The 15520-nt window shown below is 35.5% G+C and overlaps 3 protein-coding genes across 3 annotated transcripts; all 3 read right to left on the bottom strand.

Annotated features, from left to right (window-relative positions):
• Positions 1–53: 53 nt before the first annotated feature.
• Positions 54–3864, bottom strand: LOC133875431 (uncharacterized). Its single transcript, XM_062313568.1, has 7 exons — positions 3581–3864; positions 3435–3501; positions 2852–2898; positions 2480–2567; positions 1669–1802; positions 859–957; positions 54–358 (listed from the first exon to the last, which is right to left on the bottom strand). The coding sequence occupies exons 1-7, from the start codon at positions 3800–3802 to the stop codon at positions 278–280; spliced, it is 738 nt and encodes a 245-aa protein (XP_062169552.1). The 5' UTR covers positions 3803–3864; the 3' UTR covers positions 54–277.
• A 1873-nt stretch (positions 3865–5737) lies between these two features.
• LOC133876442 (cytochrome b561 and DOMON domain-containing protein At4g12980-like) lies at positions 5738–7991 on the bottom strand. The gene is made up of 3 exons (XM_062314722.1): positions 7293–7991; positions 6290–6547; positions 5738–6191 (listed from the first exon to the last, which is right to left on the bottom strand). The coding sequence occupies exons 1-3, from the start codon at positions 7950–7952 to the stop codon at positions 5907–5909; spliced, it is 1203 nt and encodes a 400-aa protein (XP_062170706.1). The 5' UTR covers positions 7953–7991; the 3' UTR covers positions 5738–5906.
• A 5446-nt stretch (positions 7992–13437) lies between these two features.
• Positions 13438–14177, bottom strand: LOC133874496 (stigma-specific STIG1-like protein 1). Its single transcript, XM_062312330.1, has one exon. The coding sequence runs from the start codon at positions 14085–14087 to the stop codon at positions 13611–13613; it is 477 nt and encodes a 158-aa protein (XP_062168314.1). The 5' UTR covers positions 14088–14177; the 3' UTR covers positions 13438–13610.
• Between the last annotated feature and the right edge of the window lie 1343 nt (positions 14178–15520).

Here is a 15520-nt window from a genome sequence, read left to right as displayed (position 1 = left end):
CACCCCCCACGCTCCGATAGGTAAAAAGTCTCTTTCATAAAATCTTTGCAAAATTGATGTACAATCATTGGCTTAATCATGATATATTGATATCAAAGAGTTAATTGAACTGGTAAACATACTGATTAATTACATAAATAATGAGATACAGACAAAAAGTACAATTCTTTTTCTATTCTGCTAAACCAATAAATCTGTATATATTATTACATCAAGCAAGTGGATGAAAGCCCTTTTCTTTTTCTCCTGTAGAGCAACAGTATGCAACTTGAAGATACTAATTTGATTGTTTCTTGGCATACTCCCTCGGGCCGAAGATGGTCGTTCCAACTCTCACATTGGTACTGCCCATTTCAATCTGCAGATATCAGAAAGGGCCATTATCAATTGCAAGATCTCTATAATACTAGAATGCATTTTTATGAGCTGTAAGGCTCAAAACCATCTACAAGATGCAAGAATAAGAATAAATACTTTTATTACTAGTTTTTTGAGACGATTAGTTCAAAATTTGATTTAAAAGCTCCCAATGTTTCAGAGACAATCCCTGATCATTTTGAATGCTTTCTAGTTCCCAAGCATTTCTAAAGCGCTTTCCAAACAATTCCTACAAAATTTGTGCAGTTTGGTCCTCTCCTTGTAAACCATTTGTTGCTAAAATCCATCCTACCAATGATAAGATTTCTATCCAAGTACCGTATAGTCCAATGATGCTTTCAATCAGTATAATGCTTGAGGATGAAAATGTTCAGGAATTAGTCATAAAGTAATATCCGACAATCCAAAAATCAAGGAATTTGAAGTTTATTGCCATCAACTATGATTTAATTTGACCCCCAACATACAGTAATCTCTTACCGCCAGCTCAAAGTCACCAGACATGCCCATTGACAGTTCACATTGCTCCTCCCCCATTCCAAGTGCCTTGCAAACCTCAGTTCTACAGTTCGATAGAGCCTAATGCATCACAACACAAAAACTAACACATTAGTAAATTCAATAACAAATAAGAAGGCAGAGAAAAGGAATGCAATACATGGAAAATAATAGATCAATCTTTGTTTTCATAGCGTTTGAAAATAAAGTCTGTCACGATCCTAAGAGTTAAGGGTTTAACCAAATCAGAATCCAACAATCATTAAGCTTTTGGATCAATGGTTACGCCCTTAGTATCAGAGCAAGCAACACGTCACGGGTACGAGTCACAAAGCAAGCGACCTATATGCTCCATTAAAATTCCTTGGTATAATGTATGAGTATAGTGTGAAGTCATTGAATACTGATAGTGGAGCCGCCAAAAAGTGAAACAGCTACTATTGGATCAATGCCGATAGAGTGGACCGCTATGGATGTTGGATTCGGAAGAGTGGTGGAATGTTAGAATCCTAAGGGTTGAGGGTTTAACCAAATCAGTATCCAACAATCCTAGGGCTTTTGGATCAAAGCTTAGGCCCTTAACAAAGTCCAACATACAAATAAAGTACCATTTACAGCAACAAATTGATGACAGATAGGGAACAAAAAAAAGAAAAGAAAGGGAAATGTGGTCATGCATATAAAATGTATTGTGGGACAAACTACAACTTGCATCAAATTTTGAGAAAAACAAGATATGATCAATTCATTCCTATGGAGTGTTAATTCACTGTGTAAACGCAGAATCATCACCTTGAAGTTCTCTGGAGTTGATGAATAGTCTGGCATCCCTATTGTCATTAAGCCAGAGAACTCTAGATTTGGGCAGTGCAATTTAACATGTTTTACAAGTTCGACACAGACAGAAGGATCAATGCCAGATTTTGCTGCAACAATATCACAAACAATCTATCAAGTGATCAGTCAACGAAAATTTAGGAGGTGGGGTAAGATCCAAATAAATCCCAAACAATAAGAGAAGCCAACAATTATTAAAAAGACAATGCTATTTTTCGGCATGCAACTACATGTAAATAACGCTGTAGTGTTAATTTTTAGGCTGCCTTAGCGGGCAACCAAATCAAAAATAGAAAATGTTAATAAATGCAGAAACTTGACTGCATGCTGTTGCCAGACTTAAGTTTATAGGTTATAGAATATTTGTAGCTTTACAGAACAGAAAGTCCAATTTCATTATGTTAAGCCAAGGTTATGAGTCACAAATGATTGGAAAACATGGACGTATAAGACCACAGAGATTAGAAATTTGAAAAGGATAAGGATAGAATAGTTACAATGAATATAAGGATTCTTTTGGGGGGGGGGGGGGAGCCCATATTGCATGATTTAGTAGTCATTCACGTGGTTGAATCAGAAACCCACTAAAAAGCTAATTGACTTTGAGGATAAGCACATGATTCTAAAAGGGGGAATGTGAAAGAAAGGTTCAGGAAATTCCAAAGCCACAAACTCATAACCATGCCCAGCTAAATAACAGGCAGAACTTCTGCAAAAAAAAATGAGCATGATCCAGAAATATGCAACGACTTTTGGTTTTACTCACATGCTTCTCCACTTGTATTCACTTGGACAAAAACCTTCAAAGGATTTCTTCCAAGGCTTGAAACTACACGGTCAAGATGATTTGCCATCTGTGGATTACAAAGCCAGAGTAATGCTTTGTCATTGGGTGACATTCCACATGGATCTGTTACAATGTTAGTTTTCTTTCATTGAAGACTACTAATACTACTGAAACTTAAACAGAGATCATAAAAGAATTATAACATAAATGAACTAGTTATGTCAATAACTTTTGGAAAGCATCAAGATACTACGAAGTAGCCAACTGAAGCTTCCTTTGTATCATAAACAGAAAAGAGAAAAATTAGTTTTTACCGGCAACAAACAGACAGATATGGGGCTATAGCTTTACCTTCTCATTATCTACACCCTCAATCATTGCCATATTCGGGACTCCAGCTGCGTACAGAAATTAAAACCTTAAACATTCCCGTTACTCCTCTCTCACATATTCAAAAGAAGATATTATAAATCAGAGTAAATAGATAATTCATATGCTCTAACATGATCATCAAGTGGGGAATTTCTTTATCACTTTCCTCGTGCACGAGACATACACACACGCCCAGCTCTAATATACAAACAAAGATTCACCAGAAATTCAAACCCCATTTGCTAATAGATAATTCATATGCTCTGACATGATCATCAAGTGGGGAATTTCTTTATCACTTTCCTCGTGCACGAGACAGACACACACACGCCCAGCTCTAATATGGAAACAAAGATTCACCTGGAACTCCAACCCCATTTGCTAATAGGTCTTTAAGTGCCCTTAAAATCTACCAGATGTGGAGAAAAAAAAACCAATAAAGTATTCATATTTCTATCACATCCTACCAAATTTACTAAAACTTTGCTAACATCATCAATTCGGAAACTTTAAGGTTTAAAAACAAAGGACCATTAAAAAAAACAAAAGCAAAAGATCATACCAAGTAGCGACTTGACTTTGTTGCTCTGCAAATGCCCAGTGAAATGCCATTCTATGTCTTCAGGTAGCTACAAAACACAAAACCACACGAAATTAAAGACTAAGAAACAACCTCAATTTACAATACTAACAGAGAGAGAGAGAGACCTGAGGAGCTTTTTCGAGGATTTCTTGGACGTAGTTCTCGCCAAAACATCGGTGGCCAGCGTCGTAGACTTGGCGGATGAGAGAGACCGGCTTGGTTTTCGAAACCGCCACGACCCTGACCCGGTCCGCTACGTGACCCGACCGCTCCGCTGCCTGCCGGACCCGAAGCATGACCGACCGGAGCGCTACCACGGCCGCGCCTTCAACCGCCGGAGCAGCCATGTGGACTGGAGTTTGTGGCTTCGTGAATGTGGGGTGGGGTGTTCGTGGGGCTAAGCCGCTAAAAGGTGTATATAATATACATATACTAGTAATCCAATAAAAATGTAAAATTTGTTAACGTGGTTTGGAGCTTTTTGAAAAATAGGGGTTGAGTTTAAAATCGAATAAATGTATTTTTAAGTCCTTGGGGTTTAGAGTTACGTCAACTAGCTTATTGAGATTTAAAAAGTGACCACTCACTCTCTAAAATAAGCCCAAAAAACACATCAGTTCCTACTATCAAAAAAAAAAAATTATAATAACAAAATCTGTTAATTTGACACGTCTTCGCCAATGATATAATGACATACGTCTAAATTGTTTAGTCATCGTAAAAAATGCATACCATACTTGATAGGTCATCCATGTTAAGGCACGTTAGCTCATTCTCTTCGCATCACTTCTCACCATGTTAGAAGGTACAATGCATTTCTTAGATGAAAAAAAACAAACAAGAACTTCATCATCTCCAAATCTCAAACGTCACCTATAGTAGTCGTTTCTCTTCTTCTTTGCCGTTCCTCTCATCAGACACCACCCATCTTAAGGCGATTGTCAATGGACTTAGGAATAAAAACTAAAATTGAAAACAACACTTTGGTTTGTCAATTATCCATGTCCACGTGATAAATTTATTGGGTCATATATGCGAATTTAAGGCATCCTCCATCTTTTAGGAGGTACATGTGAACAATTATTAACTGCAACTAACTGCTAACCGCAAATGTGAAAATGGTCAGCAAAAATCACAAATCCCGTATGCGAATGTGATATTAATTTTAGGATATGTGAATACGGTTAATCGTGATTGGGTGGCTTTACTTAATAGTTTTGACAAAAAATCACTTCAGGTTATAGGGCGCAAGGGGATCTTAATCAAATTTCCTCTTTGCCAGTAACTAGTTTAGATATGACAAGCAATTCGAGTCAAAGTGCCGGTTAAAGAACCAATTGCTGAAAAAGTCACAAATATGAAGTAAACGGCTTGATCTCTTCTTTATTCTTCCAAAAAACCACATTTGTATACTTTTATATATATAAACAAATTTACTAAAACCATATCGTTTTGCATTTTTTTCCGAAGCCATCCTTGCCAATAACCAGTTGTATAGGCTAGAATATGTGCATTGTACTAGTGTGGGCCAATTGAGTTTATTTGAAGTTATATGCATAAGCAGGTTGGCCCAAACATCGACTACACAAGATAGTGCCATTGGGTAGCATCCTAACATGGAAAGCAACCGATAAATTCGTGTTTCGACTTAAATTGCCGAATTGCATAAGGCATTGGCAAGAAAATGGCCGTTGATTTGACGTGATCAGCACAGGCTAAAAGTAAGGGACCATTATCTTCTATTCTTCTTAATAGGTTGTGTTTATATTTGAACAACCACCCTTTATAATTTATATGTTTGTATTTTTTTTGGATCAACTTATTATGGGGTATTTGTATTTTTTTTATTATTATTTTTAAGTTGAAATGTGAAATTACAAGATATGAATTTCATCTAAAACACTGGAGCTTTAAAAAAAAAAAACCTAAAACAAACCAAAACACTAAAAACATTTTCAAAATCGTTTAAAAATATGTCATAATAAAGGTTTAAAGAAGGCCTAAAAAATTAAAATATGCTCAAAATGCTCATTGCTTGATATGTGGATGACAATTTATTAACTGCACGGATAACAGTAAGTAACTGTATAATGCAAATAGCTAGAAGTCTCTCGTGTCACTCTTGTGTTCTTCCAAAAATGAGGTGACTTGTAAAATCACAATTATGATTAATTTATCACTATTGAATTTTGATCAAATGATAATTTTAAAAGCACTTGGTATTTTTTTAGGGACACAAGAGTGACACATAAGAGACTTCTAAAATTACTCTCTATAATATATTCGTGAAAATTTAACTTAATAAATAAATTACTTCATCAAAAACACCCGCAAACACAATTATTCAATTGAACCTAAAAATACCAAAAGCGCAAAAAAAAAAAAAAAAAAAAAAAAAAAAAAGAAGAAGAAGAAGAAGAAGAAGAAAGAAGCAAAATGCTCGGACAATGCTCAGGTTGGTTGATTTGCTTTACGTGCTGAGTCCTTCTTTGAGTATTTTTCTGTTAGGAATTTTGCCCAAGTGTAAATCTCGAAGGCCAATGTAATGGCTGCCAAAGCTCCGAGAACTCCAATGTAAGCCCATTTCCAAGTTTTGTCCCGGTCTAAAATGGCAATCCCTTGAAATATGTTAACAGAAATCACAGCGAGCAGTCCATAGCCAAGAAGATGATGGTACATGTTCCAGTGCTTGCGATAATCATCGGTCTTCTTTAGTCTAAAACGTAACGCCATCATCTATGGAACCAATTAAGATCGAACAACATTATTTGGATGTAATTAGAGTACATGAGAAAATCAATCAGACTGAGAGAGAGAGAGAGAGAGAGAGTTACTTGTAATGTGGTAAACGTGAATATGTATATAGCAAGAAGCCGGTGGGTGTGAAAGGTGTAGTATGTTGAAGCGTGTCCAAGCCATAAACCAATGGCCCAGCCGGTGGTGCCAGTAACATATCCACTAATCTGGCAGCCGACATGAAGACTAAACCAATGACCATCAAGTTTAATTGGATACGCCCTGCAGTACCTCGCGATAATCACACCAGCGGGCAAGAGAACACCCCACCCCACCATGTTCAGAATCCCATGCACCTATTCAAGTTCCCACAAAACACATTATGTCTACTGATCACCATCCAAAACAAAATGGATGAGTGAAGCTAGGCATCAGGAATCAGAGTGAAAGCCAGTCGATTCATAGAAATTAAAATTCTCTCTCTATCTCTCTCAAAGTGTTTTTTTTTTCCTGCTCTTAGAAAGTAGATTTTGTGTGTATGCATGGGGAGGAAAAAACAAATGAGATATTTTTTATTACCATGTACAACAATAATGAATAATAAGGAATTGAAAAGAGAGAAAATAAGAGAAAAACAAGACAAGATCTACGTGGTTTGGCAATGTGTCTACGTCCACAAGAGTCAGCTATATTCAATAATCTGATTTAAGATTACAACATAACATATATATAACAAAACTCTGAAGTACGGATAGATGTGGAAAATCCCAAAATACTGTCATGGAGATTGGAGAATCAAGACCTACACCCCTTGTGTAATTTTTCTAATATTTCAGTTTCTGAACGTAATTAATCCTCATTAGAAGGGTGTTGGGACACAATGCCACTCCTAATTAAGGGCCGCTCTAAAAACAGGCTGGCTGTGCACGATATTGAGGGCTATAAACACTTGAGTTTGTCTCTCTTAATGCCAGTTAGTTTTAGGTGAAACGGCAGCACAATGTGTCCAACACATGACATTGTCATGGAGAATCATATATATAATAAAAAGCATATAATTAAATTCAATTCCAAAAGGTGTGCAGTTCATCAGTTTCTTACCATCCTAAGGTGACGGCGGTGATGCCCAATATTATGAGCACGCCCAGTTGTCAAGTCTATAGTCTCAGTACTATCCACATTCTGCAGAGCCGTGGGATGCATCTTCGGCCGTACATCTTCAGCATAATTCCCAACCTGCCACACATGGTTCAAATTTGTAATGTTGTACTTCTCCCCAGGAAGAATCAGCGTGGCATGTATAACCAGGTAGCTTTTTTCTGGCATGTATTCTATTGTCGCATTTAAAACCTCCAGGTCGATATTATCTGAAGGCAGGAGCTGGCAACCGAGCTTGGTGTCTCTGGTGATGTTATATGTCTTGATTACCAAGGATGCATTTTGATGCCTAATGCCTATGACGGCCCTGGTTCCAACCATCTGCGGCCTCTTTCCTGGGTTGACTCCCCACGCCAGCCATCCCATTTCATCCTGCAGCCTCGCACCTAAGATTATGTGAACCCGCGTCTCGTTGAGGCCTTTGGTGTAGTCCCAGCCGAATTCAGCTCCTAATGTTGTCAATTCCTTGCAGTTTGTGATGTTTATATCCTTGGCCTTACTATAGAAGGCATCGCTGCAATTAGCGGACTGAGCAATGGAAAAGAAGAGGGATAACAAGGCCAAAGTCGACAGAATTGCAGGTGGTTTGGTCGAAGAAGACATGTTTGTTCTTTTTCTCAAATGTTTCCTACTGTTTGCTTATTTGTGGTGTGTGCCTATGAGAAAGTAGCTATAGGTAATGGATTTATTTAGAAGTGAACTTTAAACTGTAACTGATTTATTTAGAAGTGAACTTTAAACTGTAACTGAGATATATATATATACAAGGATTGGCCGGTAAGGAACCTTACCCGGAGTTTCTCACTGGCAGATAACACTTTTTTAGAATGAAATGAGGCTTCCACTCCAAAGCTCTTCAGCCTAACAAAAGTGCCATGGGCGTGCAGCGTGCTTATAGCTTTATTCTCCTGTGATTTTGATTTACGGCCTGTTAAAAATTTCAAAATATGCTGACAAGTTCTCAGTGTTGAAGTTTGGTTGTGCCAAAACTAAGAATAATTAATGCTATTATTCATACTCGTTTAAGTAGTTTTTCATACTAGACACTTAAATAAAACAAAAGAAAAGTGATGAAAGTCATTTAAAATACGTCACGTCAGCTAATAGAAAATTAATGAGTGCTAATTAATTATATATATATATATATATATATATATATATATATATATATATATATATATATATATATATATATATATATATATATATATGATTGTGCAACTTAATTGACTGGAGATAAAGACTTAATTTGGTGGGGGAGAATCTGGTCATTTTATTTACCAAGAAAAAAACAAAGCTGTTCACTTTAAATTACCCCAAAAAGCATCTCTTCAGTCTTCACGTTATGTGCCAACAACCTAAGCAAAAATGGGTAACACAAAGTCATTTGTCTTCAAAGATACCTTACGTATTGCCACAACAAACAACTGCTGCAGCTGCTTTCTTTGGATTCCTCACTGCAAAATGGCATAATACTCTCTGTAGAGCTTTTCGAGAACAGGGGAACACTCGTTAAAATTTGTACATGTCGATCTCTTCCATGCACGCAATTCATATACATTAACCTTGTGTTTCATGTTTTCTTATTATATTGATATATGCTTAATTTTACCCAACAAACTAAGAGATTTCCTCTTATAATTACTTTATTAGATATTTATTACCCTTTACTTTAAAAACTCGTACCAAACAAATATTCCCATGACCTTTAACTTTTTGTAACTCTTGCTAGAGTGTCCTTTTTCCTTGGATGCCCATATATATATAATAAGAGCTATAGCCTTTAATTCTATGGTCATTTTGGGAATTAAGAAACAACAAAATCAACCTCTTTTTGGTACTTCCAAGCCACTGATCATATGGTAGCCGGGGCAGGCCCAAGTTTGGCCTTTGTTTATCAAATGTGTAAAACCCATACCCTACAATTTCTTATGAAATAGTGAAATACTCATGATGATCTCCTAACAGGTCTTTGCACAGGCAAGCTTGCCATCATATATGATGGCAACAAAAAAATAAACGAAGGATGGGTTGAAGAGGTTTTTACAGGAACCTTACCTCCAATGACTTACGCCATTGTCCTTTAGGGTGAATTTTAATTTATTAAAATAATAGTTAAATGATTAAATTTATTCTTTTCTATTAGTTTAAACTTTTTAGGATAAATGATGATTTGACATAGTATCAGAGTGAGGGTCATGGGTACGAGTCGTGGGAGCGTCACGTTGAGGAAGAGATTATTGGGGAGCAACTGTGCCTTGGGAATGTAATTTCGAATGCCATAAAAAGTTTTGGCTTTCCTCATTGGACATCAATTGGTTCTCATTATATGAGATGGTCAAAGCTAGGCTTGACCCAACAAATGATATCAAAGCATATGTTTTGAATTTAAACCATGTCTTATTTTTTATTTACCTCTCATTTTAATTAAATATACGTGTGGGTGGGACAAGTGATTCACTTGATCATTTAACAAAATCTAAGAGACGTAGAACAAAACTCAGCGTTATCTTAACAAGAGAATATCCTGCCCAATGAACAAGAATTTCATTGGGCACATGTAATATGTGGGGCACATCAACAAAATAAAAAGAGAACTATGCAGCTCACCGTCCAGTGAAAGCTACCATTCATCAATCATTATAACACGTTTAGATGGAAGATTATCATTGTATACTATTCATCGGAGACATTATAATTACGGAACAATTTGTTTAATCGTGATTTTAACAAAAGTCTAAAAATTTTACCTAAAAAAAATGTCAATTAATTTGACTGAAAAAAAAAAAAAAAAAAAAAAAAAAAAATTTTAAAAATTTTTAGAGCTAGGAAGCATGTGATTGCCAGCGAGTTTCTAGGAAAATACCACGGCCGTTTGCTTCAAGCTGCTGAACAGGACTTCTTTCTTTTGCTCTCTTGAAGCAACCAATATATTCTTGAGGAAATGAACCATCATTAAAAGCTGGCTTTTGCTTGCACAAATGACAATGACTACCAGCTTATTTTCTTTAATTAGCTAGGAAGCTTGACTATCAAACAATTAACCTATCAACCTAGGGGCGCATAGGGCTTAAATTATGGCCCATTCCAAGCCTATGGTCCTTTTTCTCTTTTAGACAAAACTCTCTCCAAATTGAATTGACTCAATGGTCCCAATCTATTAAGATAATCTGTCAAAAATGCATGTAATTGTTACATACGTACATTTTTTATAAAACATATAATTTTTAAATGTATTTTTTTAAAGATAATGTGGGTACAAAATACATGTAAAAATTACATATATTTTAAACAAATGTCTGTTCAATAAATTAAGTTAGAAGTTTTCTTGTTTTAGCGCTCGTACAGGATAACTGCAATTTTTCAATGGAAAAATTAATGCTAAAAACATGCACTCATTTTGAGTGTTTTCCTACTCAATGCATAGGCTACCATTTTCTTTGAAGCTATATCTATTTTTATGTCTACCATATAGCCCTATTCTCTCAATTGCTTATTTTTTTTTATAGATGGAGGCAGCACCTTAAAGCATTAGCATTAGCTTTCCTTAAACTTTTCCTCAATTTAGGGAATTAAATCATTTTTTACTTCTCTATTTAAATGCACTCTACAATAATCTCCCTTATTATTTTTCTATACCATTTAAATATTCTTTAAATTAAATGGTATGAGAGAGAGTGGGAAAAGATAAATCATTTAAATATTGTTTCAAATAAATGGTAGAGGAATAGAAATGAGAAATGAAAGATAAATTTTTTTTTTATATTAATTAAATTAATGTTAAGGAAACCACTTTTGCTGTCCTAAATTTAGGGTACAACTTTTAGTTCTCTTGATGTTTCATTTATTTAATGAATAACAAGAAAATCATATTGAAGTGATTTTTAAGAGTTTTTTTTTTTCTTATATTTAGGAAATGAAAATAAAATTTAAAGAAGCAGTTACGAGGGCTCTCAGCAGTAATTCCCAACGTAACAATTAGTAGACTTGTTACACCATTTGTGCAATTAATGCGACAAAGGCATTTCCGAACCGTTAAGAGTTATCAGTGCATAAGCATATATGCTTAATTATAATTGAGGAATGCTACATATCATCCCCTTGTCCTCCCAAAATTGATGTGGCTCTTAAAATCACCATTAAATTTAAAGAGCCACATCAATTTTGGGAGGATAAAAGAAGGACAAAGGGATGATATGTAGCATTCCTCGTGGTAATTTGCATAATCTACGTTACATTTTTTTATTAACCCACAAACTCGATCACTTTCTAATTTAACAGGATACCAGAGATCTAACATAAACACAACTTCATTTATATAAATTAAATATCACAGTCATGTACGTGCATCATGCTTCTAATTAATATTTCATACGCATACAAAAAGGGCGCGCGCCCTAATGGCAAAGCCCCATATCCGGTACGTTGATTCAGATTTACTACAAAAGTTCAGCCTATATACCTCAAAAGTTTAAACCTTCCCCAAGCCCTAGGGGCAGTAGTCGATCTAGATAATCGTAGTGCTCGTCCTCATCCGTTGCAATTATATTTGTAAAATACAACAATTTTAAAAGTGGCCGGAAATGATGAGTTCACAACTCAATAAGCAACGACAATCAACCAATATCGATTGTGTGCATGTAATGTCAGCCTCGCTCCTATTTGCTTTAAAACTTTCTATTATTATTTTATTTTATATCTAAGTCATTTAAAGTACAAATTAGTTCTCAAAATCAAGTAACTTTTTTATTTCACAATAAATATAGGGTTTTTATAAAACTATCGCAACAATGCGCCTTTTGTGAAAATAACAGTGTAAAGCTTATTTCTTAACACTAAAATGAGAGAGAGAGAGAGTTTAATTTTCATTGTAGATTGGAAAACTAAAAATCCTTAAATTTTATTTTTTAGAATCATATCAACGCATAATATGTACATATATTTCAACTCATTTGCTAGCATGCAGATACTAGGAATTATATATATAAAAATACATGTTTTACCAACTCAAACACATATATATAAGCATAACTGAACTAAAAATTGTATTCATCGATCACTTAATCATTTAGTGCTACGTACTAGTCCCTAGCTTCCTTGGGGACTAGTGCCGGACGAGTAATGATAGGCTGGAGAATTTTGTCCGGCTCCTGTCCGACTTTTTTAATAAAAAATTAATTTTTTTAATAAAAACAATTTTTGATGTGATATTAAAAATTACTTTTGATTAAAAAAATACCCTTTTAATAAAAAGGGGTGGGCAGGAGCCGGGCAAAATGCTCCTGCCTATCATTACTCGTGCCGGACAAACAATCATCATTTGATCCAGGCACATCAAGCTTATAACTCCGCTCACGCTTGACCTAAGGCATGACAAGTGTCCAACCTCGGATGGCCTAGCCTAGGGCATCAAGTATATACAACCTTATTCAACTTAATTATGATATTAAGCATATAACACCCCTTTGGTTAAGGGAGTAGTTTAGCCACTCTCAAATGGCTATATAGTATAGGGTAGTCAAACTATACCACTCATTGGCCAAGTTGGGTGATTCGGCCGGCCACCTCTTGGCCAAAAGGGTTAGTTTAGGGTTGCGGGTGGTTTGGCCACCCTACCAAAAACACTTAAATTTGCTTTTTTTTTCTTTTTTTTTTTTATAATATATATTTTGGCATTATTGGCATGTTTGGACTGTTCATAAAATACAATCAAAAAAGTATTGCCCCATACAAGTATACAACATATACCTATATATAGCATGGGATTTGAATCCAGATAGGAGTAATGTCATGATGTACGTACGTACATACGTATATCCTGATTCGTATGGGGCCAAAAAGAGATCTTGCAAGAGAAAGTATAGCATGCCAACCTACAATTATTATTACGGCTATAGAAGGTGACAATTTGACAAAAAAAGTCTTTGATCATACAAATGTACGTACAATATATACACATACAATGAAAGTTTCTAATATATGTGAATATTATATATACTTTTCATATATATTTCTCTCGCTAACAAAAAAAATGTGTAAGCTATATATTGATAATTAGTGATGATACGTATATATTGCTTGGAACTTCTCTAGCTTTAGCATTAATTACATTCACGATACACAGAGGATTGTAAAATTTGAAAATAATTAAGTATAGTATTGTTTGAGAACCATCGATCAACATGTGGTATTTTATTGTATTTATGAATAAAATCACGAAGCACAGAACCAATTATATATTTATATTGTATACCGTCCTAATTATGCATAATTGCAGAGTGCATATACGCAATACTCGCCATGACCACACCGGTGGTTGCAGCGCCCACAATGCCTCTTGTCGTAAGCCAAATCCACGCACTTGCCTCTGCAACAACTCTCGGTATACTCGCATTTTTTCTTGCATGAACCGCAGTTGTTTTTGTCAGTGGACAAGTCCATGCACTTGTTGTTACAGCAGGTAGAGTTTTTGCCTGCTTTAACGTCGCATATTTCGTTGTCTTCCTTGTTGCAATGTTCACCTGCATCTTCGTTCTCCACCGCAAGGAAGCGACTCAGCCTTTTGGAAGGAAATAATATTTTCTTTTCCTTAATGAAAAGCTCTTTTGGGTAAGTGTATGAAGTATCAGTGCGTGGGAAAGTAGGTTTTTCTTCCACTTTACTGATGCTTCTCATGGAGAGAGTGATGGTCAAAGCCATGGTTATGGCGATGATGAATATCACCTTCATAAGTTCCATGGCTTTGACAGAGAAGAGGGGGGAGAGAGAGAGAAGGTGGTCTTTGGCTAATTGAGAAGATGGCCTTAGGCTTGGTTTCTTAGAGGAGAGAGCTCGATCGGTAGCGAGGGCGGTGGGAAGACTTGGAGTTTATAGTACGTAGGACTGGATGGAGGGGTTGACGCGGATAAAGTGGTAAATTAAAGGTGGGAGGCTTAATTTACAAAAAAAATAAAGGTGGGAGGCTTTTTGGGATATGTGATGCAAAGAGTGTTCGAGTTTGAGGTTTAGTCCTTAAGAAAGTTCATTAATCTGGGCACTCCCATCTTAATTATTGATTTATAGGTCCCTTTACATGCACTTGGTCAAAGGCCTAAACCCTACCTTACGTACCCTTCTAATGTATCATCTAATGCACACATATTAATTTGTCTCTCTGAATTTGGATTCGGTCCAATAATGCAATGGACAAATTCATCAAAGAGCTGACATGACCTTATTTATTCGAATGGGTAGGACCCAACCTTTTAATTTGAGTACAATTTCATTGTATGGGATTTCAGTCCAATTGAGATCACCACTTATCTTTCTTACTAGGCCCTCTAATATATGCATGAAATATTTAATTAAAATTGAAAGGTGAACGATGGATACATGTTTAATTCGAAATTATAATCTTTGTTCTGATATCGATCATTTTTATCATGAATGGATTCAAACTCCTATTCAACAATTGAGATTCAACATATAAAATATTTAACAGAAATGTAGAGTTAGAGTGTGGTTCATACTATATATGTTAAGTCTTTACTTATTTCAAAAATTTAAACCAATTAAAAATAATTTAAATTTAATTATTTAATAAATTGAAAGTCAAAGGTGATTAATAAGACTATTTGCCAATCTATATATTTTGGCAACAATGGGGTGCCTCATGCCATGCATTAATGGAACTTCAAGATACTTCCAAGTAGCTGACCTGAAGAAATTTAGGCATGCTGTCAGGGGAAGCAAAGGGGTCGGCCATTAAGGGAACTGCATTAATCAAGCAACCCTGAAGATCCTACTTCATGACATGTTTCGTTAAAACTTAAGCTCAAAGCTCGGCCTAAGCCTTGAAGATTCAACGCTGCACACGTTTAGTGTGCAATATGCGTGTGATAGCAGTATACGGGGAGGCCTGTGAGGCTACGATGTAATATACATTGCATTGTTTGACTCTGTTGTCTCTTGTATTTTATCAGCCCACGTTCTAAACTTCCTGTGTTTTGACGTGTACGATTTCGAGGATGTATATTTTACACATGGAAGACCACTTTTTTCCTTTTTCTAAATCTTCTACATTTACAGGGAAGAAATAAATAAATATTTATTCAATTTTTTAAGATTATAATAAGATGCATTTTTTTTTTTTTTTTAATATATTCTTTAGTGGGATCGATGCCATAATGAGA

Source organism: Alnus glutinosa, chromosome 8 (assembly GCF_958979055.1).
Source record: "Alnus glutinosa chromosome 8, dhAlnGlut1.1, whole genome shotgun sequence".
NCBI classification, from domain to species: Eukaryota; Viridiplantae; Streptophyta; class Magnoliopsida; order Fagales; family Betulaceae; genus Alnus; species Alnus glutinosa.
This window is presented reverse-complemented; position numbering and strand designations above follow the sequence as displayed.